This window comes from Natator depressus, chromosome 4 (assembly GCF_965152275.1).
Source record: "Natator depressus isolate rNatDep1 chromosome 4, rNatDep2.hap1, whole genome shotgun sequence".
Classification (NCBI taxonomy): Eukaryota; Metazoa; Chordata; order Testudines; family Cheloniidae; genus Natator; species Natator depressus.
In genome coordinates, this window is record NC_134237.1 from 84,415,724 (window position 1) to 84,441,270 (window position 25,547).

Consider the following 25,547-nt stretch of genomic DNA (forward strand, 5'->3'; position numbering starts at 1 on the left):
ATGGCCTAAAGGCTGACGTGATTAAAGGTCTGTGTAATCCCACTGCAGTTGAGGGAAGAACTCTGATTATCAAATAAGTAGTTGCAAAGGGTGTATGTCAGATTTTGACCTTAAGTGTTTACATTGTGCCCATCACCAGGGTACACAAGAGCAGAATTGGGCCCAAAACTCGTGCATGTGTGTGTGTAATATATAAACTATATTGTTTCTCTTTCAGAGATTGGCAGATCTCAAAAAAGTGCAGTTAAACAATAGAAAAGAAAACTCTAAGCAACAAGACCAAAACACACATTTAGGGCTTTCTACCTCTAACAACAGCATAGCTAATACACCCCAGGATTACATTAACAATGTGAAATCATTCCCATCCCGGAGCCCTTCACAAGGAGACGAAGAAGACTCAGCCCTGATTCTGACCCAGGACAACCTGAAAAGCTCTGATCCTGACCTCTCAGCCATCAGTGATCAGGAGTCAGGTGTGGAAGATTTGAACTGCAGGTCCCCAAGCGGTGGTTGTCTGCCTAGTGAAGATAGTGGCAAAGATTCAGATGAAGCGGTGTTTCTCACGGTCTGAAATGACATCTGTTCATCAGATGAAGAACAGGGACTGTCCTTGAACATTTTTAAAAAAAAATTCCAAAGAAAAGGAGCTGTGCAATTGTGTATGTAAAGGTCCGGGCAGAACAAGCACTTAATAGCTGTAATAAGACACAATGTTAAAGAAAGGTAATCTCTGCTATTACGAACATTTATTTAAGCCCCTTGCGGTTGCTTCTTTTAACCTAATCAGAGCCATACAAAATTATTCATTTATTTTTGCTTTCCAAATGTTATTTTTATATTTCCATAATTATGCCTACTGTACATAACTGTGTTTTTGTTAAGTATTTTTGCCTTGAAGGTAGCTGTGTACATTGTGGAAATATTGGGTTTGTTTCTTAAAATTTTCAAATTTAACAATTTTGTGAAAATTTTTCTATTAAAATCCTTTTAGCAAAGTAAAAGTAGAACTGAAGGAAGCAAATGAACAGGATTACTTGGGTGCGTAAATGGGACCCTGACCCTCCAGTTGGATCTGTGTGGGTGGGTCTTTGAGTAAAACTGGAAGAATATAAAAATAAACGCACAAACATTTTGGTAAACCATGACTTTGCACTGAATGATAGGCATTAGAGTGTACTTTATTTATGATTTGTATTAGCATAGCTCCTAGGAGCCCAAGTCATGGAGCAGGACGCAACTGTTCTAGGCATTATATAAACATAGAACAAGGACAGTCTCCCCCCAATGGTCTTACAATCTAAGTAACAAATAGCTTTGTTGTTTTTCTAGCCTTTACATAGTATTATTTCTATAATCATTCCAAAACAGATCAAAAAAGGGCAATTTTTAAAGACCACAGGTAAAATTTTCAAAAGTGCCTATGTTCCATTGACTTTCAATGAGACTTAGGGTAAAATTTCCAAAAGCACCTAAGGGCCTAAGTTACTTTTTAAAATGTAACCCCAAAACTGAAGTTAAAGGGATACTTTCAGCAGACGAGGCCCAGAAATTAGATATTGCAAAAAATATTTTCTCAAATCCTAATACTGATGAAAATGTCTTCATTGAATTTATTTTAAAACAAGACATTTCTGTCTGAATGTAAACTTTCTCTTGCTGTATTTGCCAACCCAAACATGGTTGAATATTACTAGGACGTAAACCCCTTATGTGAAACGGACTAGAAATAAGTAATGTATTTGCATTGAATGAAGTGGAAAAAAGCAACAAAGTATGCTGTTTAAAATGATTTTTTTAAACATCTATCCATTTTAATAACTTAAGATCTTATTAGTAACAAAGGTCTGGAAATATGCAATTTTAAAAAATTAAAACTCTGTTTGAAGTAGAAACCAGTAAAATACTAACATTTTTGATTCTCTTGTTTATACTAAATTACTTTACTTTGTCTTTTATTTTATGAGCCAGCATTTACAACTGAATAATTTAAAAATCTTCTTGAAGTCCCTTTGGGCTTGAGCTATAGTTGAACATAAAATGGTAAAAGGTGCAAGTTTACGTTATATTTCTTGTTAATCTTTCAAGAACAGGTTTTACGGGCAGAGTTTGCATAGTCAGATGCCATAGCTGTTCCTAAATTTGTTGATTTTTAATAAATTTCTAGTAATTTAGTCCACTTTTGTAGGAAAGTTTTCATTCAGATAAGAAGCTTTGTGTGTAAAAAAGACCGGCTAGCCTCCAGCCTCATAGGAGAGCTGCCATAATTGGACAAAAGCATAAGTTGCTCTTATTTTAGCATTAAACTGAATGACCAGATCCTCAACTTGAATAAATCGTTGTAGCTCAATTGAAGTAAATGGAGCTATGTCAATTTATACTGTGCTGAGACTCTGGCCCTATATATATTTTAAAATGTTTATGCATTTTTAATAAATGAAAGTCCTGATTTTAATTGTACTTTGAAAAAGTGTATTTCATATTTTGAACATAGGCAGTAAAGTTTATGTTAAAGGAGATCTTGAATGAGTTTTCTTGAAGAAATATACACACAACAAGAACAACGATGCAAATACCTACACAACGAGAACAAGTGATGCAAATACATTCTGCTTTAAAGTACAAAAGAATAGTAGTTTTCAGAGATTCTGGCAATATCGTTGCACATTAAAATGTAACATTGCAGATTATGGTGTTACTCTGGGTGGTTAGACATATCTAGAAATAGATGCAAAACTTAAGTATGTTATATATGCAAAATGGAAGCACTAGCTTCATGTTGCTTGTGAAATTATTGTAATGATCTTTATAAGTAAAATATGACTGTTTTAGACACCCATCTTTATAGAGCAGTTCCCATTTGTATACATTATAGTGCTTGGAACTTTGGTTTAGTCATTTTCATTGTAAATGTGTGTGTTGTAACATTATACCAGCCTGATGAAAAATACTTTAAAAAAATAAACTGCAACTGTTGCATGTTGTTGAGTCACATTAGTGCATTAAAGAGAGGCTTGCTCACACAGCTTTGTAACATAATGCTTAGGAAATTCAAGAGGCATATCAATTGGAATGAGAGTTCCCCCCCCCCCCCCATGTTCTCCTACATCAGATAGTCATTATCTCCATTTTTGCAGAAGACAGACATGGCCACTATTATGAAATCCTGTTTTAGTCCCCCTATAACTGTTGCATGACTACTCTGTAATTTGAGACACAACACAATGAGTATGATGGGAGGAAGAAAGAAATTAAAATAACCATGTAATATAGGTTAACTGTTTATTGTGGCAGATGGTTCCAACAGTGAAATCCTGTTAAAATCAATAACCTCGTTCCCATTGAGTTTATTGGGGCCTTGATTTCACCCATCTTTAATTTAATAATAATAAAAAAAATACCTAAAAGCTGGTATCATTGGTTGTCTAACGTTTTTTTCCAAGTTGGATATGGAGTGGGAATTTGAAGGGGTGGGGTGGTAATTTCACAGATTAATTCATTTCTACACACAGAGGACACATGGATGAAAGCATGGAGATGGCATGGGAGAAGCAGATAAAAAGAGGAATGATTGGGCATTAGTTGTGGAGCACACAATATGGTAAAAAACAAAAGACAGTTGGGAAAGGCTTTAAAGGTGAGGTGAAGAAATTTGAACGAGATGGCTCAAAACCAGAGGCAGGCAATAAAGGTTTTTAAAATAATCAAGGAGAGGAATTATGTGGTCAGAGCCATCAGCAAGAAAAAGAATGCTAGAAGCCATATTTTCAGTGGATGGGGCGAGAAGGTAGAAAGCAATGCTGGTTTGTGAGGCTGGAGATGAAGGTGCACTAGTACAGATGGGCAATGTGTCAAGAGACATGCACACACGTCAGTTTCATAATGAGAAGGCAGGATTTAGAGACTGTGTGGTACAAATCACAGGGAGTTGAAAAAATAACCCCCAATTACAGGCCTACATGACGAGGAAGAATGTGGTGCCAGCAGTGATTAGAGGCTTTGTCTTCACTCAAGAAGTAACATGGGCTCTAATTTGGCTGTTGCCCTTAACCTGCCTCTTGTGCACAAAACCCTCTCAGCCAAGCATAATGCTGATTTACATCAGAGCAAGCTGGCTTGTCCTAGGGTACAGGCTAAAGCCTTTGTGCTATTTACACATTGGTTAGTAACCTGCCAGTTTTGCAGGGAATATGCAGGCCAAACCACTCAAGTGCTTATAGCCCTGCATTGCCTTCCCACAATTCACTGGGAAAGAATCATAGTGACTTGGCTTACTGCAGCACTAAGAACTATGGGCTGTGTGATTAATTCCAAACCTGTTTATAATATGGTTATGCAACTGACCCAGCTAGTAACTTACAATCTGCTTATATTTAGTAAAGTCTGTTGCTCATAGTGCTGGTGGATGGAGTTGAAATTTGATAGTTATCAACCTGACTTTAAAATAAAAGAATGTGAAACAGATTGGGAAGTATATGGCAGATGTTAAAATGGCCCCTTTCAGGAGAGTGTAATCCCAGTGCGAGATCTTGTCAGCCAGGTATAGTTGGATATGAGACATTCCCAAAGGAACGTATTTGACTTCGCTGCTTTATACTGCAGGTGGAAGAAATCTTTTCAGTATATGAAGTGTTACAACCCCTACACAGAGAATTCAGCTCTACATTTCAGCTGTCAGTTGATCCAAAGGAGAAGGATAGAGATTTACATTAAATACAAAAGATTTTACTGCCGAGATAGAAGTTAATATAAGCTAGTTACCATTAAACTGCAAACAGAAATTAGATCAGTTACTGCAGTACAGAAGTAATCAACTAAAGTAGAAGAATACTGATGACAAATTAGGTCCTCTGTTCCTATTCTGAAAATTACTGAACTGTATGTTTACTGAATATCACCGTTTTTCACTTGGTATAACACATCTGTATGCACTTTGTCACAAAGTGTGAGGCTATACAGTGCAGGCTGTCAACAGGCATTAGTCTGTCTCTCTTCTCTAATAGTATGTATTTCCTAAAGTTTCAGTAGGCCTAGAACATGCAATATTATAGAAAACAGACTTTCTATAGGCCCACCAGCAGCCTCCATGCTCCAGCACTCTAATTGGGACAGCTATTTCAAAGTGGAGTTACAATTAATCGACTTAATGTACATGCATTACAAGGGAAAGGAAGAGGGAAATTGTGAGCTACTTATTGTTTTGAAAACCACACCTACACACTTTCATTAATCAGTGTGTAGAACATACTGTAAGGGCTACAAAAGAACTTAATATTTGGTTCAGGTGCAAAAAAAAAAAAAAAAAAGTTTCAGGTCAGCCTGAAACAAAAATGTTTTGAAATTACTGGCAAACTAATATCAAAAAAAGTAGTGTCAAGCCAAAACATTTAAGTTTAGATTGAGGGTTTTTAAAAATAAAATTGAGGGAAATTCCAAAATATTTTTCTTAAACAAAAGTTGAACCATTTAACTTTCAGAAATGCTGAAGTAAACTGTTTCAACACTTCTGATGGGTGCCCCTTCCCAACTGAAATCAATTCAAATTCACCAACTGTTTTAGTGGACCAAATCTGCATTTTTCAGCAAAAAAAATATTTGAGGCAAAACTTCTCCCAGCTGTACATTTTTAATGTTCAAATGTTTTTTGAGGATTAAAATGTGCAAGTCATCTTTCAGGGTAATGCTTTAATTGGTACAAGGAATATAATAATCATATAGTCTCTTATTTGCCCAGCACTTCTCATCCTGTAAGAGCTCTATCTAGTTTACAAACTGAAACTATGCCCAGAGATCACTTTGCCCACCACCATATTCAGTAGCTGTTTAAAACAGCACACCACGGTACAGAGGACAGAGAATAAGTTTTTCTAAATAAAACTGCCAGGCAACTATATGAATTTAAAAAGCACCCATCGACGTAATTTAAGTAAAAAGAATATTACCCCATTTGAAATTTGGGTAGCATATATGGTTAACATTCCTACACTTGTAAGAAGTGCTAATGGATCTTTAATAACTACAAAGAGTCAGATTTTAGTTTTACCTCAAGCCCCTCCCCCCCCAAAAGAACATTTCCAGGAACACAGTGGCTATATTAACACAATGCTGGGAGCATTCAATTCAGGACTGACTTAGAGGTTAGAGTGACACCTACTGGTATGAAACTTTTAGTACTGACCTGGTCTGACCCTGTTTAGCTTGTCAGATTTGACGGGATTAAGTAGTGTAGCTGTAGACTCAAGATCATGAAAAAAGTTCTCTCTTTTCAGAAAGAGTCTAATGTTTTTCCACCCTGCTTCTCTTCACCTTGTCAGAAGAGGTGTGTGGGAGAGAGAGAACAAGATCAAGATTCCTGAAGAAAGTTACAACTATGATAGAAATAAAACGGAGAATTGCAGTAACTTAATCTATCCCAAAATTCAGGATGTAGCAAATGTATCTATTTCTCTAGAATCTGTATTTTCACTTCATGACTCAATTAATTGGTAAGATAGACCAGAAAAAAAAGAATATTGTACTTTGGGCTCCGTTTTTCACCTGTAGAACATTATGGGGCCTTTGTAATTTTCCTGTTCATGCATTTTAAATATATATCCCCTCCCCTCAAAGGGAGTGCACCTGACAGACAGGTCTAGTGATCAAAGGACAAAGATATAGAAATCACCAGATAAGAGTTCTGTTCATGGCCCTTAACATGACTCTCTGCACAGCCACTGAAAAATCAGTTTCCTTGTATAGTAAATCCAGGTAATTACTACCTCAGAAGGGACTTGAGAATTAAATTAATGCTTGTAAAGTGCTTTGAGTTTCTCAGATGAAAGACACTAAACACCACCAAAACTATGTAAAGAGGTGGCCTGACTTTCTTTTTTTTTTTAAATGTTGTGCAACAACAAATTCCTTTGGTTTTGCTTAAAATGAAAGGTGATGTCTGGCTGACAGCTCTGTAGCTAGTTAGTGATGGGTGCCTTGTCACTTCAGAATGAAGAGTCCATTTGTACTTTTAGTATAATAGATATAATCGGCAGTCTGTAAACATACTATTTTTCCAAAGCATCCGTTCCTTAAACTGACTCTACTTATCCAACAAGATGCAGGCAACGTTTAGTTTGATATTATTTGAAATAAAAATAAACTGGCATTGAACATTTTTGGCATCAAGGAAGGGAAGTCTGATATTTCACGGACAATTATAAAAAGCATTACCAATCTCCTCCCCACAAAGTTCACCATCCTCAAGAGTCTTCATAAAATAACCCAAGAAAATGTTTTAAATTCAAAATACAAAAGATATGAATTATGTTTTATAAAATGTACAAAGCTAGCCAAAGTTACATGTTTAGATATTTAATCTCTAAAGAATGGCAGGATAGCAGCAGGAACTTAAATATGGTAAGGACTATCAACAATAAATACAAGAAATATTAGTGCAAAGATTGCAATAGAAGGATTTCTTGAATAAAATGAGAATATAAAGAGTCATTCTAATTTGTACAAAACAGTCCCAGCACTGTATACAATCTGTTCTATAAATACAACCATTTACGATGAAATGTTTATTTGCAAATAGGTGTTAGAAAATGTGCTTTGTTGGGTTTGTTCACTCTTCTCTTGGCAGGTCTAGTTTGCAGGATAGTCTATGAAGACAAAAGTTTCTATAATTAGACAGCTTACCCCTAAAGAGCTATTTTGCAGCTCCTTCCCGCCCCCCCAGTTACAGATACATATTTCAGAAAGTAGATGTTCTCCCCAACCCACACTTTTTGAAGATACCAACTATTTCCTTCCTTTGTATAGAAACAGACAAACAAGGAACTTTGACTTGAAGTTGGTCTACATCAAGAAATGTTATGGGAAATACCAATAATTTTAACACGACAGTTTGCAGTTAGTAAATATAGAGTAAGTGCTATGAACGTAATGCAAAGTGTGTGGGAGTTTGTCTTCATGTAGCAGTTTACCTATAATGGAGCATGAAATTGGCTGTGCATTGTTATTGCCTGTTGAAGTTTCTCCTCTTTGGCTCTTCTACAGTGGCAAATCTAAAACACAAACAAAGTGGACCAGTTAGCTCTGAAAAGAATAACCTGCTGTGTTTCATTTTTGTATTCTACACACCCAATCCCTATTTCTTTTTTAGTTCAAAAGTTGCCTATTTCATGGAATCTTAAAAGAGAGACTGACCTGGGGACGACTACCCCACCAGCAATTCCACCAAAATTCACTCATATTTGCAAGAACATTCCTGAAGCAGTTGCTTATGTAGAAAAGTAATTAGGAAAATATTTACAGTATCATTAGATGCCTTTACTATGATTTATCTTTCGTAAACAAGGACAGAGACGAAGAGCATGTGCAGTGATCATGAACCATATTTTAAGACTATCAATTTTAATTATTTTCTATTATTTCATCCTTAAAGGGTTAAGGAAATTTAAAAGTGATGAGGTTGAGACTCTTAACATAGCAGATTATTCTACAGATCCAGTCTCTTCCTTCCCCCTCTTAAAACTGCCCAACTGGTTTTCTTCCTTATTTCTGTGCAAGAATAGAAGGACAATACTATATGTGGGAGAAATCACAGAAATGTAGTACTGGAAGGGACCTAAATAGGTCAACTAGTCCAGTCCCCTGCACTGAGTCAGGACTAAGTATTACCTGAATCACTCAAAACGTACACTCAAAGATACACCTCATTGCTCTTGCTCAAAAAATGGGATGGAAGACTACATTTCAGCACTCATACACATTTCTGTCCACCTTGTAACAATGATATTATGTCTCTGACAAAAAAATCAGTGCATACTCTCCCTTTTACGGTTTAGCACACAAAAAAATATACATAGAGCAAAGAAAGTTACGGGGTCACTGCTATGTGAGTGTGGCAAAACCACAAGAGATGCAAGTCTCTGTCACAAAGCACCTTCTAAGATTAGGGGAACTGGGCATAATAAAAAGGAGTATATAGAAGGCACATACAAGAATAACCTAGAGTCCAAGGACAGAGTGAATTTACAAGACTACAAACCATTTCTAAGGTTACGGACAAGCTATATAATAAGATATGTTGCCATCTTGGAAGAATCAGAATAAATTAGTTAAGACTTTAAGAAGTGTGCAGCAGGTCACAGAATCCAGCATTCTGAATCACAGAACTGCTCCACTCTTAAAAGTGATAACTCAAGTACTGGTTTCATACAACCACTTGTACAATTCATTTCAGCTCGAGAGTATATTACATACTGTTCTCTTTTCCATGAAGCTACTAAGAAAGTCATCTATTTCCATTTTTCCTTCCAAGAAATCTTCTGCAATAGTGTCAGACTCCTCTTCGGCTTCATGAGCAGCTACTTTCAGTCTGGCCTGCAAAGCACTGGGACTGCAACTCTGAGGAAAAAAAGTTTCCTGCTCATGTTAAATAATCATAGAAAACCATGTTTATACACCAGACCCTCGCTAGAACGCAGGATTTGGGATCCATGCCAAGTACCATGTTATAGCGGGGACCACGTTAAAATGAAATTACCGTATACAGTAAATGTCACATCCATAAAGTAAAGAAAACCTTAGAAAATAATCTCCTACTTGAAGGAAACAATAAACGAGAAAAAAAGTGTTGCTTTATTAGAGATTTAAAGTAGACATTACAATAAACTAGTCTAGTTTTTCTTAAAAGAGTCGGTGAGATGCTTTTGCTTCTTGCTGCTGTGCTGCTTCTGCTTAGCAAACTACAAAAGACTACGTAGCTGTATAATTTTTATAGGCTCAACGTCTTGCGCCTCAAACCATCTCAAAAGCAGTCTCTAAGCCAGCTACAGTCGCGCGGATGTTGGAATGACGTCCACTTCATCTTCCTCTTCTTCCACCGCGAAGGCCAATTCTTCAGCTTCTGGAATGTCGTTTGGTTGTACCGCCTGAAGAATTTGGTCATCCGTTAGACTTTCAGCAATGGGACAAAATTCTTCTGCTTCATTGTTGCCTCTAATCCAGGACTCAATATTTTGTGGCAGAACAGTTACCCCGAGCCCAGACAGTTGCTGGCACAGCTCCTGCATCCACTCCATGTCTGTTCTTCCAACTTCCTCCTCTGTAAATCCCTCGAAGTCGAATTCCTCAGCAGACTGTGATCTGCTTCCTTCATTTTCTTCCAGGAGCAGGTGGCCAAACAACACTCTCAGTCCCACCATCCAACAGCGGTTTATCGTTTCAGCACATAATAAATTCCAGGAATCGCTGCCAATGTAAAAGAAGTCTTTGATAGTCAACTTCTTCAGGAAATCTGTGACAGACAACTTGCTTTCTATCATTTGTCGTACAAAGTTCCGTCAATAGTGCTGCTTAAAAATGGCGATAACACCTTGATCAAGTGGCTAGATTTTGGAAGTTGTGTTTTTAGGTAAGTATTGAACCCGTATTTTACGGTCATGGGTTCTGAGTCTTTCGGCTGGAGGATGCGCTGGACAGTTGTCTAGCAAAAGAACTGCCTTTTCTTCTAAGCGTTTTGGCCGCAAATGCTTTTGCGCAGAAGGGACACATTCGGTGAAGAACCATTGTTCAAAAATCTCTCCTCATCCAGGAATTTTTGGAGTTCTTGTAAGAAAACGGCAGGCAATTCACACCTACGTGATGAAAGCACCAAGGCATGCGAGACTTTCCAATGCACAATGGTTTTAATTTATGGTTGCCTGTTGCATTCACAGAAAACAATAAAGTAAGGTGATCTTTTGCCTGTTTATATCCTTCTTTCTTATATTCATCATCTTTTCTGACAGCCAGGGTTTTATCAGCCAACATTTTATAATAAAATTCTGTTTCGTCTGCATTGTAAACCTGTTCCTCTGAATAACCCTCTGCCTGTAAAATTTCCCTCAGCTTCGCAGGGTATGATTGAGCGTCGTCGTCAGCAGAGCGTTTCTCTCCCGAAACTGCAATCTGAGAGATTCTGTGTCTTTTCTGAAATCGCCACAGCCAACCCGAACTCGCCTTAAAATTGCTGAATTCGCCATTAAGTTCCCGGTCAAATTTTTCCACTTGCATGGCTATAAGCGGCCAGAGATTGGAATGCCTTTCTGCTGTTCTTGCACAAACCACGGGTACACCACAGAATCAAGATCGGCATCATTCGCTAAATGGGCTCATTTTCTTTGAAGGCCATGCTCTTCATCCAGGTTATGAACGTAAGTTCCGAGCTCGTCAGCATTCTTTAGCCATCCACGAAAGGTGGACTCGTTGATGCCAATATCGCGGCTAATCTTTGCCTGGGTTTTGCAATTTCTAAGTTGTTCGATAGCTTCCAATTTCTCCTGCACCGAGTAAGCCTTCCTTTTGCCCGACATTTTTGACATCTTCCTAAAGATAAATACAGTACTGTACCTGTAAATTTTTGTTACATTACATTGGTATGGCGTTCTATGCCTACAGCAATCATCTTCGGACTTGTCTACACTACCGCATAGGGTCGATCTAAGATACGCAACTTCAGCTACGTGACTAGCTGATGCTCTCCCATCGACTGTGCTTGTGCTCCTCGTTCTGGTGGCGTACTAGAGTCGACAGGAGAGAGCTCAGCGGTCGATTTATTGTGTTTATACTCAAAAAAATTGTACTGTACTTAAATTTGGGATCCATGGCTGCAATCGCGTTATATCCGAATTTCCGTTATACAGATGCGCGTTCTAGCGAGGATCTGGTATATTACACAAGGTAGATAAAGGAATGCATGAAAACAGCTTAATGGGTGTGGGGGAGAACATTACTGTAGTATCTTAAAATTAAGACTGCTAAGCAACTTAGAAATTTGCCACCTACAGGAATCAGTGAATGTTTAAATTGATAAAAAAAAAAAATCTAGACGGGAACACAGAATGAAGACGACATTTGGAAGAATAGCTGATTTGGGCTGATTTACCCTTACACCTGGGCAGAGCTCCACTGATTTCAGTGATGCTGTGTGTGGTTGTTAAAGCCCACCCTCACAGATCTGACTGCAGGGTCCCCAAGGCCTTTGAGATCACTGTTTCTAGAAGTCATTATTAAAAGATGCTCTAAAGCAAAATATAAAAAGTAATCAATAGGCTTCACACTTGAAGTTCACGCCAGAAACTTAAGGACTGGTCAAGAACCTGAGTAAGTGGAGCCAGGTGAAAGTACAAAATCTTTATAATCATGGCTTTCAGATACCTTTGGAATACAACTGACTGAACAATTTAGTTTACTTTTTCTAGGAGGAATCCTGTTCAAAAAAGTTTATTCTCCTAGTCCCAACAACATGCTTGTATCTGTAAATTGGTATCTATGTGAAACAAAGAACTGAATGCATCAAGACAAAGGGAAATTTAAGCTGAACATACTGGTATTTTTCCTGAAGAAACACCAATTTGACAAAGAGGAAAAGTTTTATGGCAGCTCAAAACCAACTTTTAAGCTAACCAATTCCTTTCACCTTTTCTTTATCCAGCTAGGCTCAAAGTCAATTACACTGGCCTCATCTCTTTTTTTGTAACACACTTTAGCTGCACTTGAAAATAGTCAAGTCTTGTTAAACTGTGATACTGACATTACGTGAGAATGATTCACTTATAGTTGGTACTTTTATACATATTATGTGGAGAACTAAGCTGGACTTCAGCCCTGGTGTTCTTTCTCCTGAAGTAAGTTTATTGTGTCTGGCCTAGAACTCTTAACCAGGTTTTAACTGTGTTCTTGATTTTATTACCTCGTCTGTTACAACTCCTCCCATCATAACAAAGAGTTTGATTAATTCATCCTGCTAACTGGTTTAGTTAATGGATTTTTTTTGGGGGGAGGGGTGTCAATCTCTCTCCCCAATACCTGCCTTTGACCAAAATTTGTCAGGAACAATTCTAATGGTACTATCACTCAGCATGACAGATTTTTTGCTACTGTACCACTGAATGTGAAATAGGATTTTGGTTGTACTACTACCTTCTGTTTTGTTTTTAAGCTAACTTTACACCTAAGAATTGACTGTCGCAGAAATATTACATAGCTCCACTTTACTCAGATCATGGGAGCCATGCAGACTCACATAAAAGCAGAATCTGGTCAGAATAATATTCTTTACAATTTTTATTATACTTTTGTCCATAGTTTGCAGTATGTTATTCAAAAGTCAACATGAAATTAAAAAAAGTTATACCTCACTAAGCTCATGCTGCCTTTGCATCTTCTTTTCAAAGGTGGCTTTCATCTGAGTAAGATGTTCATACTGGGGGGGGGAAAAAGATTTCTTAAATACAAAGAACATTTCAGCTATTTCTTTTCCAGAAAATTTATTTTCATTCACTTACTTTATCGAGCACTGTTTGCCTTTTTGCCTCTAGACTGGGTTCCAACAGTAAATTTTTTTCTGTAAAATAAATAAGCTGTTTAATTTTAAGAGACTATGGTTCTGAAAACACACCATAGTTATGAATATGTTGAAGTCTTACTTGCTAACTCTTCAATGCTTTTCACTAAGTCATCTTTATCCACTATGATTTGCTTCAGCTGGGGCAGATTCACAAACTGTTCCAGCAAAATATCCTCTTGCTCATTCATATCTGTCAGCTGTGGTATACTGGATTTAAAAAAAAAAAAAAAAAAAAAAAAAAAGGATATACAGCAAAAAGGCCAATCAAAAATGAAAGCTAGCAACTTATTTGGGATTTCTTTTCCTCCAGCAAAGAAGCCATGTTGTTTTATTTTTTCTTGCACTGGACTCTACCATCTGCAGTGGACAGGCTTTGAAAGGTGGTATATTAGGGCATGGCTACACTGGAAACTTCGGGAGCACTCCCACAACAGTGCTTTGAAGTGCGAGTGTGGTTGCGCGTGAGCACTGGGAGAGCGCTCTCCCAGCGCTCCTGGTAATTCACCTCCACGAGGGGATTAGCTCCGAGCCTTGGAGCCTGTTTACACTAGCGCTTTAAAGCGCTCTAACTTGCTGCACTCGGGAGGGTGATTTTTCACACCCCCGAGCCAGCAAGTTAGAGTACTATAAAATATAAGTGTAGCCAAGCCCTTAGTGTCTTTAGTTTCAATCTTTACTTCCTTAATGTGTTATCTATTTCTGATGCAACACAATTTGAGAAATTAGACTAGAAACATCACATTGTTGGCAAATTCTGGAGCGCTATGGAAAAGCTTAGGAGATGATGCATTGAGTCCACATTTCTCTTTAGTCATCTTGGAAGGCTCAGACTTGCTGGTAATGTTTCTTAAAAAAAAAAAAAAAAAGAAAGAAACGAAACCAAAAACCCTTTGCTATATATTAAACATATGCTACTAGTGCTTACAAGCCTCATATCTAAACTGCTTGTTGATACACCCTTAAGGAATTCTCTGTTTCCAGAGACACTAAGAAACTGTTGTTCATCCTGCCAAACCTGGAAATGTATCGGAAAGGTCAACTGATTTGCATTCTACAAGAAAGAGTTTTTGGTTTAGTCAACTATTAAGAGTAGGGCATCAGAATGTGAGCAAATCCATTGTCTCAGACTAATTTTAACTGAAGAATGTATTTCTTTCAGACAGATATATCTGGCTTCAGAGGCTGTTTCAAAAGCCTGAAGGAAATTCTCCAGTGAAGGCTACCTGTTAATGCCTTGCCACAGCTTAAAAAACCAAAATCAGCCAAGTGGCAGTATGGATAAATGTTTATTGTAAGAGCAAGTATTTACAACATAAGTTATAAATATTCACAAAAGTGGAAGTCTTTTCTATGGCTGACTGCCCTAGGCTGCCTAAATACAGTATATGCCTTCCTGCCTTTTTTGACTCTTTCATTTTCCAGATGTTACACTCATTGGGTGCCTGGTGATGCACAGGAAAACAGTTTGAAGGACACAGCAAGAGACTCTTTTATAGCTTGTCAGAGTAATGTAAGACAGCATTACCTATAGTTCCCAATATATTTTCCTATTAAAAACCCGAGCAAGAAAAAACCGTGAGTTAATAAAAGATATCTAGCAACCTACAGAAACTAAGGAAGTCATGGTAAATATGACTACTCTTTTCTCCTAATGAAACTTTTTGGTGGCTATCTAGCAACAAGAAAAAAAAAAATTTTTCCAGTTCAAGCAGTAATTGTCATATGCATTACCACAAAGTAAAAACACTTTTCTCTCCAAGATCTTACCTTAATTCTGAGAGCTCTGGAAAAGCATCAGGAACATCAGGCATCTTGTAACTGAAGCCATTCTGGCCCACCTGAATAGAAGTTTAAAAGCATTATTTAAACTTTGAATAGTAATTTCTTTCTTTTGCTTCTAATCTCATCTAAAAAGCCCTTGCCATAGCAAGAATGGTTGCCTCTGCACACATCTGCCCTTCGAAGGATTTGTATTCAAATGCCGGGACTAGCTCTGAGGGACGTAGGTGTAGACTGCTTAAGTGATAAATCTCACTACACATACAAACCTGTAATAGCGCTTCTGTTGTTGGAACAGGTAATGGCAGGTCTGTGATCAAGCCATAGGATGGAGCAGCGGGTTTGTCTGTAGTGTAACCTGATTCAGCAACTGGCACAGAGGCTATAGATCTATTTGTTTCTTGTGGTGGGTATGGAGGAAGAAACGGAAAACCCTGAGGAGTATAAGGAGGCATTCCAGCTGGTTTACTGTAAAGACTAAAAAAAAATTACCATCAGCAATTAATTGTTTACTCTTCATTTATGATATTTTAAAAATATATCTGAAATTACTAGCGCACATTCAAGGTACATGGTTGTTGAGCTTTTGAAGTAGTACACAAGTGTTTATCTTAAAAGTAATAATAAAAATGAGAATAAAAAAATAATTCTGAGAGAGATACTTTACCATATGTTGCTATTTATACAATACTTAGAAAGTTTTTCATAATGCAGTAAGCTCAACTGTCTCAATTATATGCTCTCAGATTTGATATACAGCCAACTGCAAATGTAAACAAGTTTTATGCTTCTCAGAAGTTTGTGAAAACATCAGTTTAAACCTGGTTTCCACTAAGAAGCCCTTAAAAAAAATGAGTTGCAATGTCTATTAGGGTTTATTCACCCTACAAAACTTAAGAGCATCAGTATCAGATAAAGCTTTTAAGCAGTTTCTGAAGTGATTAACTTTTTTTTTAATTCAAAATTGCATATGATATTGCTTGTCTGTGATCAATAATTTCTGAAGTATGGACAAGCTATAGTGTCTAGGGCCTGCTTTGCATATTTTAATCTAATTATCTATTGGACAGATTCACAAATGAATTAAAGAAAAGTTGCCTTCTAGTTTGGGAGTTTCAGATCCTGAGGTAATCAGCGGGGCACCCAGGAACAAACAACTGCTTACAGGAATCATTGCCTGAAGTGCTGGTTTTGCTAGTGGTGCACATTCATTAATCTTCAGAAACATAAAAGCACTAAAGTCAAACTAACATGCTAATACAGCAAAGCCAACTATATTTATCATTTTAAAATTGACCCGAAGTGGCCAGATCCATGCGAATCAATTGCCTGAATTATACATTTCCAGCCTGAAACAAAACCATTCTTTGGACATTTTGCCTCTCCTTCAACTAATTTACATACTAATTGTTTCCAGTTTGTTCCTTGACATACTCTTACATTCATACATTTCCTAAGAAAATCTAAAGATTAATCTGGAAATTGCTTGTCCAGGCTTTGCATACACTTGAAAATGGTCTGATTTCTCAATTTTACCTTTATGTATACTTACTATGGAAATGATGTTGAGCTAGGAGCCAAAACTGGAGGATTCTTCCAAAACTCATCCAGTAAACTCTGAATAATTTTTCCAAGGTCAGAGTGCATTGTGAACTGGTAGAGAACAAAATCTATATTATATTTAGCACTCCTAAAGTATCAAAGAAGCTCAACAAAAAAGAAGTACATGAATGCAATTGTGACGTCATTGACATAAACTGTGACTGTATAGATTGTTGCAACCAAGGTCATATAGTGGCATCAAATTTTGTACAAAAGAGGTTAAGTAAGGTGTCTATGACAAGGTTATGATTTGCTGGTTATGTTTATGCTACCTGTATGCATGTATCATTTTTGTATTTAAAGTTATAAGTATTGGCTTTATACTGCCTGTATTTCAAACTTGTGCTATGCTTCTGGGCGACACCCCAGACAGTTTGGCGTCAGCACTGCCTAGCCTGCTTGATGGCCCATTAAGGGCCATCAGCTATACAGCTGACCCATTGAGAGAAGACAGATATACCTTGTGACTCAGCAAGGCATGCAGGGACATGCCAATGGACAGAACTCTAAAGTTTTTCCATGCCATGTGCTAGGTAGCTTGTTTTTGGAACAAAGGAAGCACAGGCCACATGGCAAGAAGACTATAAAAGGCAGCTGCATCTCCTCCATTTGTCTTCAATCCTGTTTTTTACCTCTGGAGGAACTCTGCTACACTGAAGCTCTGAACAAAGCCACTGAATGACCCATCCATGCTGTGGATGAACTCCAGAGACTTGATTTGAACTTGCAGTTTATTCCATCACTGCTACAAGCCTGAACCAAGAACTTTGCCATTACTGTATGTAATTGATTCCATTTAACCAATTTTAACTTTCATCTATATCTCATTCTTTTATGAATAAACCTTTACATTTTAGATTCTAAAGAATTGGCAACAGTGTGATTTGTGGGTAAGGTCTGACTTATATATTGACCTGGGTCTGGGGCTTGGCCCTTTGAGATCGGGAGAACTTTTTTTTTACTGGGGTATTGGTTTTCATAACTATTCGTCCCCATCATGAGTGGTGACACTGGGAAACTGGAGTGTCTAAGGGAATTGCTTGTATGACTTATGGTTAGCCAATGGGGTGAGACTAAAGTCCTCTCTGTTTGGTTGGTTTGGTGTGCCTTAATAGTAAAGGAAACCCAGCCTTGGGCTGTAACTGCCCTGCTCTAAGCAATTTGTCCTGAACTGATACTTTCAGCTGTGTCCCGCCAGAGGCCGCATCATTATTCATATGATATTGCTGTATGCCTAAACATGAGTTATAACTCATGTATAATTGCATCCACATTAGAAGGTTGTATAACAGTACAGAAACAGATCGTTAAAGTGGTAACTCAAAATGTGTGTAAACAAGCCCTTAGCGTTTTTAATAAGTCATTTCTTTAAGAGTTGAAGCCTCCTGAGCTGAGAGTGGGTACTCGAAATCTATGTATATCTTCCATTATCAGATATGGGCTATCTATATATGGAATTGTTTGATAGAAAAATGACTAAACAGACCTAATGCTCATCTGAAAGCTCAATAAGTTAACACATTAATCTGAAATAAAAAGCCATTCAAATAGTCAAAACTACAAAATTGGCTCTGTTATTTCTAAGTATCCAAAAATGACTGGGAATTTCCTAGAAAGAATTTTCTACTAAATGAACTGGAGTAAAACAACTCTGATATACATACATACATACACACACACACCCCAGCAGAGAAAACAAATGAAAGACATATTGTGTTATCTAGGATAGCTAACATCTTTAAGACCTGCTTAGCGTTGCATGCATCAGTAAATTGCAAAGTAATCTAATTTTAGATTACAACAATTTCACAAAGTAGGAAGATGTCTTTGCAAATCGGACTTAAGTCACAACACATGGTGCTATCCATATTTAAGAAACCCTACAGTAACCCTCCAAGTCACTGAAGCTTACAGCAGTGCAACAGAAGTTGTTCTGAGTGATTATTCAAAATATTGTGGGTTTTTCTGTTTTTACACAAAGCACATATAAATTAAGTTTTCTATTCCTAGTAATTTGCTGTTAGATGTACTAGAGAAGTCAGAGTGCTACATATATGAAATCTGCTATATAACCGTTAGGGTGTGACATTATGAATTATACATACATTGCTTATTAATGGACATGCCACATACACTCCTTGTTTGTCCATTAAGTGATGTCTTACTGGTGGGAAAACACTGATCACCGGTTTTTCCTGAGGAAACTGAGGAGGAAGCAAGCTGTAAACACAAAAATACTTTATTATTATTGGCATTTTTAACTGTCTATTATAAGCTTGTCTTATTAGGAATGTGTTGCATTAAGAAAAAATATCAGATGATTATCCTACTTCCTAACAGGAAAAACTATGGAGACAGAGTGAGGTGCACAAGAGGGATTTTTACTTCAGGTATATATTACTAAATATGTGGGGGAAAAAAAAAAAAAGAGACAGTAATATGAGTGGTGACCTCTTTGAATACTTCTTTTCTGGGATCAGATCAGTTTAAACAGCAAGAAAAAAAACTGCACGATGTCTCTTCAATAAAAGGAAGAGAATGTTAATCAGAATGTTAAATGGCACCGAGGAGGGCAACTGGACTGAGAAAAGGAGAGAGCAGATTGTACTCTCCAGTGCAGCTGAACAGGCTTAAATACCTCCATGGTGTTTTGGGATATACAAACTTTGGGCTTGCTTACAACAGGAGACACCCTGCAGCAAGCCAGGGTGTGAATCTACAACTTGCATTGTGGACCCTCCGATGCACTAAAAGTTTGGTAATGCACTTATACATACTCCTGTTTCAAACACCAGCATGTGAAAGTACACTATGGAACTTTTAGTGCACTGGAACAGGGTCTACATAGGACATTACCATGTGGCAGGCTAGTGTGCCACAGAGTCACACCCTGGCTTGCCATACACTAATGTCCCACGTAGACAAGCCCTTGGAGAGAAAAGGGCGATGCCCTGGGAACCACAGGAGAATTAGGTTCCGTGACCAGGCACCAGAGCAAATGCTCTATGCTAAAGCAGTAAAAATGTGCAACTAAAACAGCCTAGGGTGCCAGAGACCATAGCATGCAAATTCAGAGTAAACACTGTAAAAAACTTAATTTACAGTAGAAAAGATGAATGAAATAATGGTCTTGTATGACTGATGTTTTAGTACAGAAAATAAAGAGAATTAAAAGAAAAGTTTCTATTAGTAATTCAATTCAAACTTTAGAAACTGCTTGCCATTTTATGTGACTTAGCTTCCCGCTGAAAAAATGTAGGCTTGCTTTAGAACTGAGCCTGAAAATATGACATGTGCTTTGAGTGTTTACTAGTACAGTAAAGATAAGCACATCTGTAAGTGTTTGCGGGAATGGGACCTTAAGTTTTATTATTGTTACTATTTACGAGGCAAGATTTTAAGTTCCCAAAGTTGTGTTTAAGTAGATCTCACGCTACTCACACGTTAATATTAATGGTCAGGTTGTTTACGGTGAATGGCAACCTATATTCCACATCTTTCTGTATTTCGGCAATGCTATAAAGGAAAAAATTGTTAGAGTCCAATTAACAGTAGATACAGACATACTTTGATTTATTTTTCTACTATACTTGTAAAAAATGAAAGAAAACAAATTGTTGCAATTACTTAACATCTTCACAGAATGCTGACCTAGATAAAATGAAAAAGAGAAGGACAGTTGTGAATTGTTAAGATACGTGACTGCAGGCAGTTTACATAAAGGCACTAGAAAAATCCAGGCTTCGTAAATGTAATGTCATCTCCATTTCCCCAAAACATAATTAATCCTTCTAATTGCAAAGATAATATTCATACTCTGAACAGATTCCTGGTTGCCTTTGTTTCAGTGTGCAGCCAAGCAGGCTGAAACAACAAGACTAAGGGCTTGTCTATACAATGCAGCTTTTAACGACAAGGCTGTGTCGACACAGCCTTGTTGCTAAAAGTCAGTGTGTGTAAATGCTTTTTGTTGGTACCTTGTCGGCACTTTTGCCGACAAAATACTTCCAGCCCTGCGAGCGGCGTTAGCTTTGTGGGCAGGAGAGTGCTCCTGCCGACAAAGCCACGTTCACACTGCAACTTGCGTCAGCAAAACTTTTGTCTTTTGCGGGGAAGGGGGGGCTTTTTAAAGTACCCATGAAAGACAAAAGTTTTGTCAACAACTTCACAGTGTGTGAACTTCTTGTCCTGGTTTATGATAAATTAAATACCCACTTCACCAATTCACTGCAACTTTTCCTATTAGCCTGTCAAAAGTGCTGTTCTATAGCTTTGCCATAATAGATGAATTTTATATAGCACATTTTATCTATAGTTGAAGTGCTACGTGAGCTAGCTATAGAAAGAGTCATTCTTGCACAGTTGTGTTACAGTCTATTTTAAGAGTTATTAACATTTAGTACAATAAACCCATAGCATGTCATTTTTGACAGATTAATAGGGAAAGTGAAATACATATCTATAAGAGACACTTTCAAACTGGAAGTCATATTTAAAACAAAATGCCTTACTTGTGTTTCTAAAAGTATCTTGTTTGCTAATAAAAGAAGGTTATTCATCTTTTGTTATTGCACTACCGCCACTATAATGTAAATTGATTAGTCACTCTGACCTGTTTCTAGTCAGTTTCACTTTCAGGTTTTCAGGCACAGGAACAGTGCTTCAATGTTCAGATTATAAATAATGTAGAAATGTTTAAAGACAAAACAGTCATTCCTGTAGAAACTTCACAGATATTAACAGAACAGTCTGAAATTTGGAGGAAAAACAATCACACGCTCCAAGATCTTCCTTTAGGGGACAGAGCAGTGATACTCATTGAAGGGCCACTACTTTAATGAAGTGGAATCTCATCGTGGAATAAGTAATTGTAAAATATGTTCTGAAATTGTGTTTGACAGTTGACTATTGCAACATTCTCATTGTTGGCCTCTGAAACATACACATGGCATGCCTTTAGTCCATATAAAGTGCATCCAAAAACTCATCTTCACTGCCCATCAATTTAATTACATAACTCCCCACAATGGGTCTCCATCTACTATCACATGGAATTTAAGCTTCTCACCACCTCAAATCTTCTGTGTCAGGCTTTGCATTGTCCTCTGTTCCCTCTGCTCTGCCAGTGCTCCCAGTCTTGTCTGCCCATTTGTTAGCTTCTCTCAAAATCACCTCCATGCCTTCCTCTGCACTGTTCCCTAGGCATGATACAACCTCCCTGAACTACTCCACAAAGCTCCTGTCTTGTCCACATTTAAAGTTCCACTCTACCAAGCTGTTTACAATGAATCAAGCTGACTTGTACAAACTTGTAATGTATATATTATGCTGGCCAGGAGCTCTGCTAAAGTTAAATTTGAGACTAGTTTACTGTTTTACAGCCAATATTTCCAAGTGTTCTAAAATCCACATGCTTACTCAGATTGCCTAGAAAATTTCTCTGCCTCATGGGGTATGGGGTAGGGCTAGTGGTACAAATTTGAGCTCTTTTGCTCCAGATATAGTCTGCCTAAAAAAGTCACAAGAATCAAATTTTTACAGTTCTTATAATGAGATAATCTTTACTACTGATCAGCTAACACTTTTTGGTGCGAATTTGGAGTCAAGGGATTCCTCAGATAGCACACTCCAAATAAGGAGCTGATTTCAATATTGAAAGTGCTCTAAAACTCAGAAGCATAGAGAGTGTGTCTTGAAAACTGGTATTCCACAATCGGGTCTTGGGTGACCTTTAGCACAAGGGGGAAGGAGAACACCCAATTAGATGAATGAGTCAGTTCACACTTCTGAGAGCGGCTGTTGCATTTATCTCCAGGTCCCAATTAATCTGAGACTGTCCGAATGAGTCAAATGGGCTACTTCACACCTCTGCAGCCCTCCTATTCCACAGAGGGTTGTACAGAGCCCCTTCCTTCTATATTAGCCCCCTAAGTGGAGTACAGAGTCTGGGACTGTGCTCCTCTCCACTCCCCCTTTGCTGCCTTACTGGTTACTATTTTCCTTCCTCCCTATGGCCCCTCCAGCTGTATCAGGGGCACTGAGTGGCTGGGAGAAAGGCAGAGCTGGTAGCAGAGTGTCAGGCTATGTTTACAGCAACAGGAGTGTTTCTCTGGTCATCCTAATGCTATCTACACCAGGGGTTATGTTGGCTTAACTATGTTGCACAGGGGTGTGGATTGTTCATACCCCACAGTGACATAGCTGAGTCAACCTAACTTTTTAGTGTAGACCTGGCCTCAGCAAGGTGTACCCAGAAGCCTCCTTCTCTGCGCCCCCACTCACACACGCCCTCACTATCACCACTTCCTCAAAATCAAGGAAAATTCACTGCCAGAAACTTTTTTAATGCAGAATTCCTTAACTCTTTATTTTCTGGTTTTCAGAGGTTTAAGTATAACTGCACTCGATGTTCTGGAAAGGTATACGGCATTGCCAGCCAACTTTAACTCTGTGTTAATGACATTTTTGGGCAGTGAATTGTATATGATTTGCCTATTTTTATTCACATTTTCTTTCCCCTAATTTCTGTCTACTTGTCTGTCCTTAGATCATGAGCTCCTCAGAACACGGACCATCCTTACGGAGTGTTTCGGAAAAGCCTAGCTCTTAGCAGGCACAACCTTAAACAAACAATAGCAGTATCTCAACATCTGAGTAACACCACAACTCAAGCATCACAATGAAATATCAGGATACTGTATCAGGATTTAGTGGTGCTCTGCAACTACTAAACTTAATTTTGTTCCCCTCTCTTGGCTCTTGAAAGGGAGTGTGGTTTTCTTCTCCTGCCCTGCATTCCTGCCTGGCTGATGGAGGAGGAAAAAGTTCTCTCCTCTGTTTCTCATGCCAGGTTCTTGAAAGGATCACACTTTATCTGTTTAGCAGTCTCTTGCACATCTTGAAAGTATGGTAATGCTTATGTGATCAGTGCAAATATGAATGCACCATGAGAACTGCACGTGGCTCTAAAGCCACAAGTTGAACAACACTGGGTTATAGTGCTGCAAGACTTAAATTTAACGGGAAATATGTATTCTTAAACATAACTAGGCAAACCTAGTTTTGGATTCTTATAGACCAGAAGTTTTCAACCCATGGCTCACATGCGGCCCAATTAACACACAGCTGCGGCCTAGCTCAACTGTGTGCAAATGGTCACAGGCCGGTTCACCAGCTGCCTCCTGGCCCTGCATGGTGGGCTCGGGGTCTGGGCTGCGGGCTCCCACACAGCACCAAGGTTGGGGTCCAGGCTGCGGGCCTCTGCCCGGCCCCGCACAGCGGTAGTGTCAGGCTGTGGGCTTCCCCTCTCCCCGGCTCTGCGGAGAGGCAGGGTTGGGCTGTGGGGTCCTGGCTGCCCTTCCCTCCCGCAGCAGTGGCAGGGTCAGGCTCTGGGGTCCTGCCTGCTTTTCCCCACTCCTGGCTCTGCACAGCAGCAGAATCGGGGTCTGGGGTCCTGGCTACCCCCTGGCCCTGCGCAGGAGCAGGGTCTGGGATTCCCGCCCTGCGCTCTGCTCCTGGCCCCACTCTGAGACACTTTACTTTGATTCTTGTTATACCTTTCACCACTAAACAGAAGAGCCCTTTAGTTCCAGGTACTTGTGAAGGTACTAATACATCAGAATCATGATGCCTCACACTCTTCTCCTTGATAAAAGAACAAACTGAGCATTAAGTTTCTCACTGTAAGACTTTGTCTACAGTAGGAGGGCTTTGCCAGGATAGTTACACTAGCAAAACCCACCAATGTGGAGGCCATTCATATCTGTACAAAAATGTCCGTCCTGATGCAGCTTAAGTTCAAGAGAATAAATTATATTGGTATAAACAGATATGCTAGTACAATTACTTCTACATTATGGCTTTCATAAGTGTCACAACTTTAGTCACTTCTGTTATGTTTTTGCATGGATATGAAAAAGGCAACAGATACCACCACCTCATCTGAATTAGCAACAACATTCAATTGGTTACTTTTTATTCCTGAAGAGCCAAAATAAAGGAGGGCACAGCTGGTCTTCTGCATCGTTAACAGAACCGCTTAAGGAATAATTGGAGGGAGGGTCCACCCTTTACAGATGTGCAAAGGCAAGGAAGGAGATGAGATTGCCCGGCTGTCACAGCGCCTAGCACTATCCCTGACGATGATGCAGGAGAAGGAAGCCCCCGGCTTGCCTCTCGTGTCCCAGGTGGACTTTGCAGGGCTAACAGTCACAGAACGGCTCCCCGCAGCCCCGGACTCGCCAGCCCCTGCGCGGCGCCGAGTAACTCTCGGGTGGCGGCTGCCCTGGGGCTCCGCGGAGAGCGAAGCAGACGCCGGAGGGAGGAGGGGAGGCAGGTACGGCCGGGCAGCCCGGGAGGGAAATGTCTGGGGCGGCTCCGGGATGACTCCCGCCCACCCCGCCGGTCACTCACGCGGAATGGGCGCTGCGCAGGGACTCGATCTGCCGCTGCTTCTGCTGCTGGAGGCTGGTGAGGGCGGGGAGCGGGGCCGCGGGGGACGAGGAGCCGCCGCCCTTGGACAGGGGGAACAGCCAGTTCATCCTCCCCGCGGCGCCCGGGCCACCCGCCGCCCCGAGGGGGAGAACGCCGCTCTGCCCGGCCGCTGGCGGGGCCGGTTTCCGTGCCCTCAGCCCTGGGCTCTGCTCGGAGACAGGAAGTAAACAGCGCGAGCCACGGTCCTCTCAGACATCAACACACACCCCGCGTGATTCGCCTGACGTCATCACCGCTCGGCGGACGCACCTATTGGGGCACGGCGGCGCTGCTCCCAGAGTCGCTTGACGTGCCCCGGAAC

The 25,547-nt window shown here is 39.3% G+C and overlaps 2 protein-coding genes across 3 annotated transcripts in view; one reads left to right on the forward strand and one right to left on the reverse strand.

Moving 5' to 3' along the window:
* Positions 1-3,406, forward strand: part of MTMR7 (myotubularin related protein 7) — an 80,425-nt gene extending 77,019 nt beyond the window's left edge. For both annotated transcript variants that reach the window (XM_074951335.1, XM_074951336.1), the window contains one exon: positions 218-3,406. In XM_074951335.1, coding sequence (XP_074807436.1) covers positions 218-574 — 357 coding nt within the window. In that variant the 3' untranslated portion in view covers positions 575-3,406. The remainder of the gene's footprint in view (positions 1-217) is intronic.
* A 2,128-nt stretch (positions 3,407-5,534) lies between these two features.
* On the reverse strand, positions 5,535-25,498 carry VPS37A (VPS37A subunit of ESCRT-I). Its single transcript, XM_074951337.1, has 12 exons — positions 25,166-25,498; positions 20,195-20,269; positions 18,859-18,973; positions 16,704-16,804; positions 15,421-15,628; positions 15,140-15,210; positions 13,452-13,579; positions 13,311-13,369; positions 13,160-13,228; positions 9,244-9,387; positions 7,962-8,042; positions 5,535-7,637 (listed from the first exon to the last, which is right to left on the reverse strand). Exons 1-11 carry the CDS (start codon positions 25,291-25,293, stop codon positions 7,962-7,964), a joined length of 1,179 nt encoding a protein of 392 aa, XP_074807438.1. The 5' UTR covers positions 25,294-25,498; the 3' UTR covers positions 5,535-7,637.
* Positions 25,499-25,547: the final 49 nt, after the last annotated feature.

Coding starts and splice junctions, on each gene's coding strand:
- VPS37A (XM_074951337.1), bottom strand. CDS start 25,293: ATGAACTGGCTGTTCCCCCTGTCCAAGGGCGGCGGCTCCTCGTCCCCC. Junction 20,270..25,165: donor CTGCGCAGCGCCCATTCCGC/GTGAGTGACCGG, acceptor TTTCCTTTATAG/CATTGCCGAAATACAGAAAG. Junction 8,043..9,243: donor GCTTCATGGAAAAGAGAACA/GTATGTAATATA, acceptor TTTGTGTTTTAG/ATTTGCCACTGTAGAAGAGC.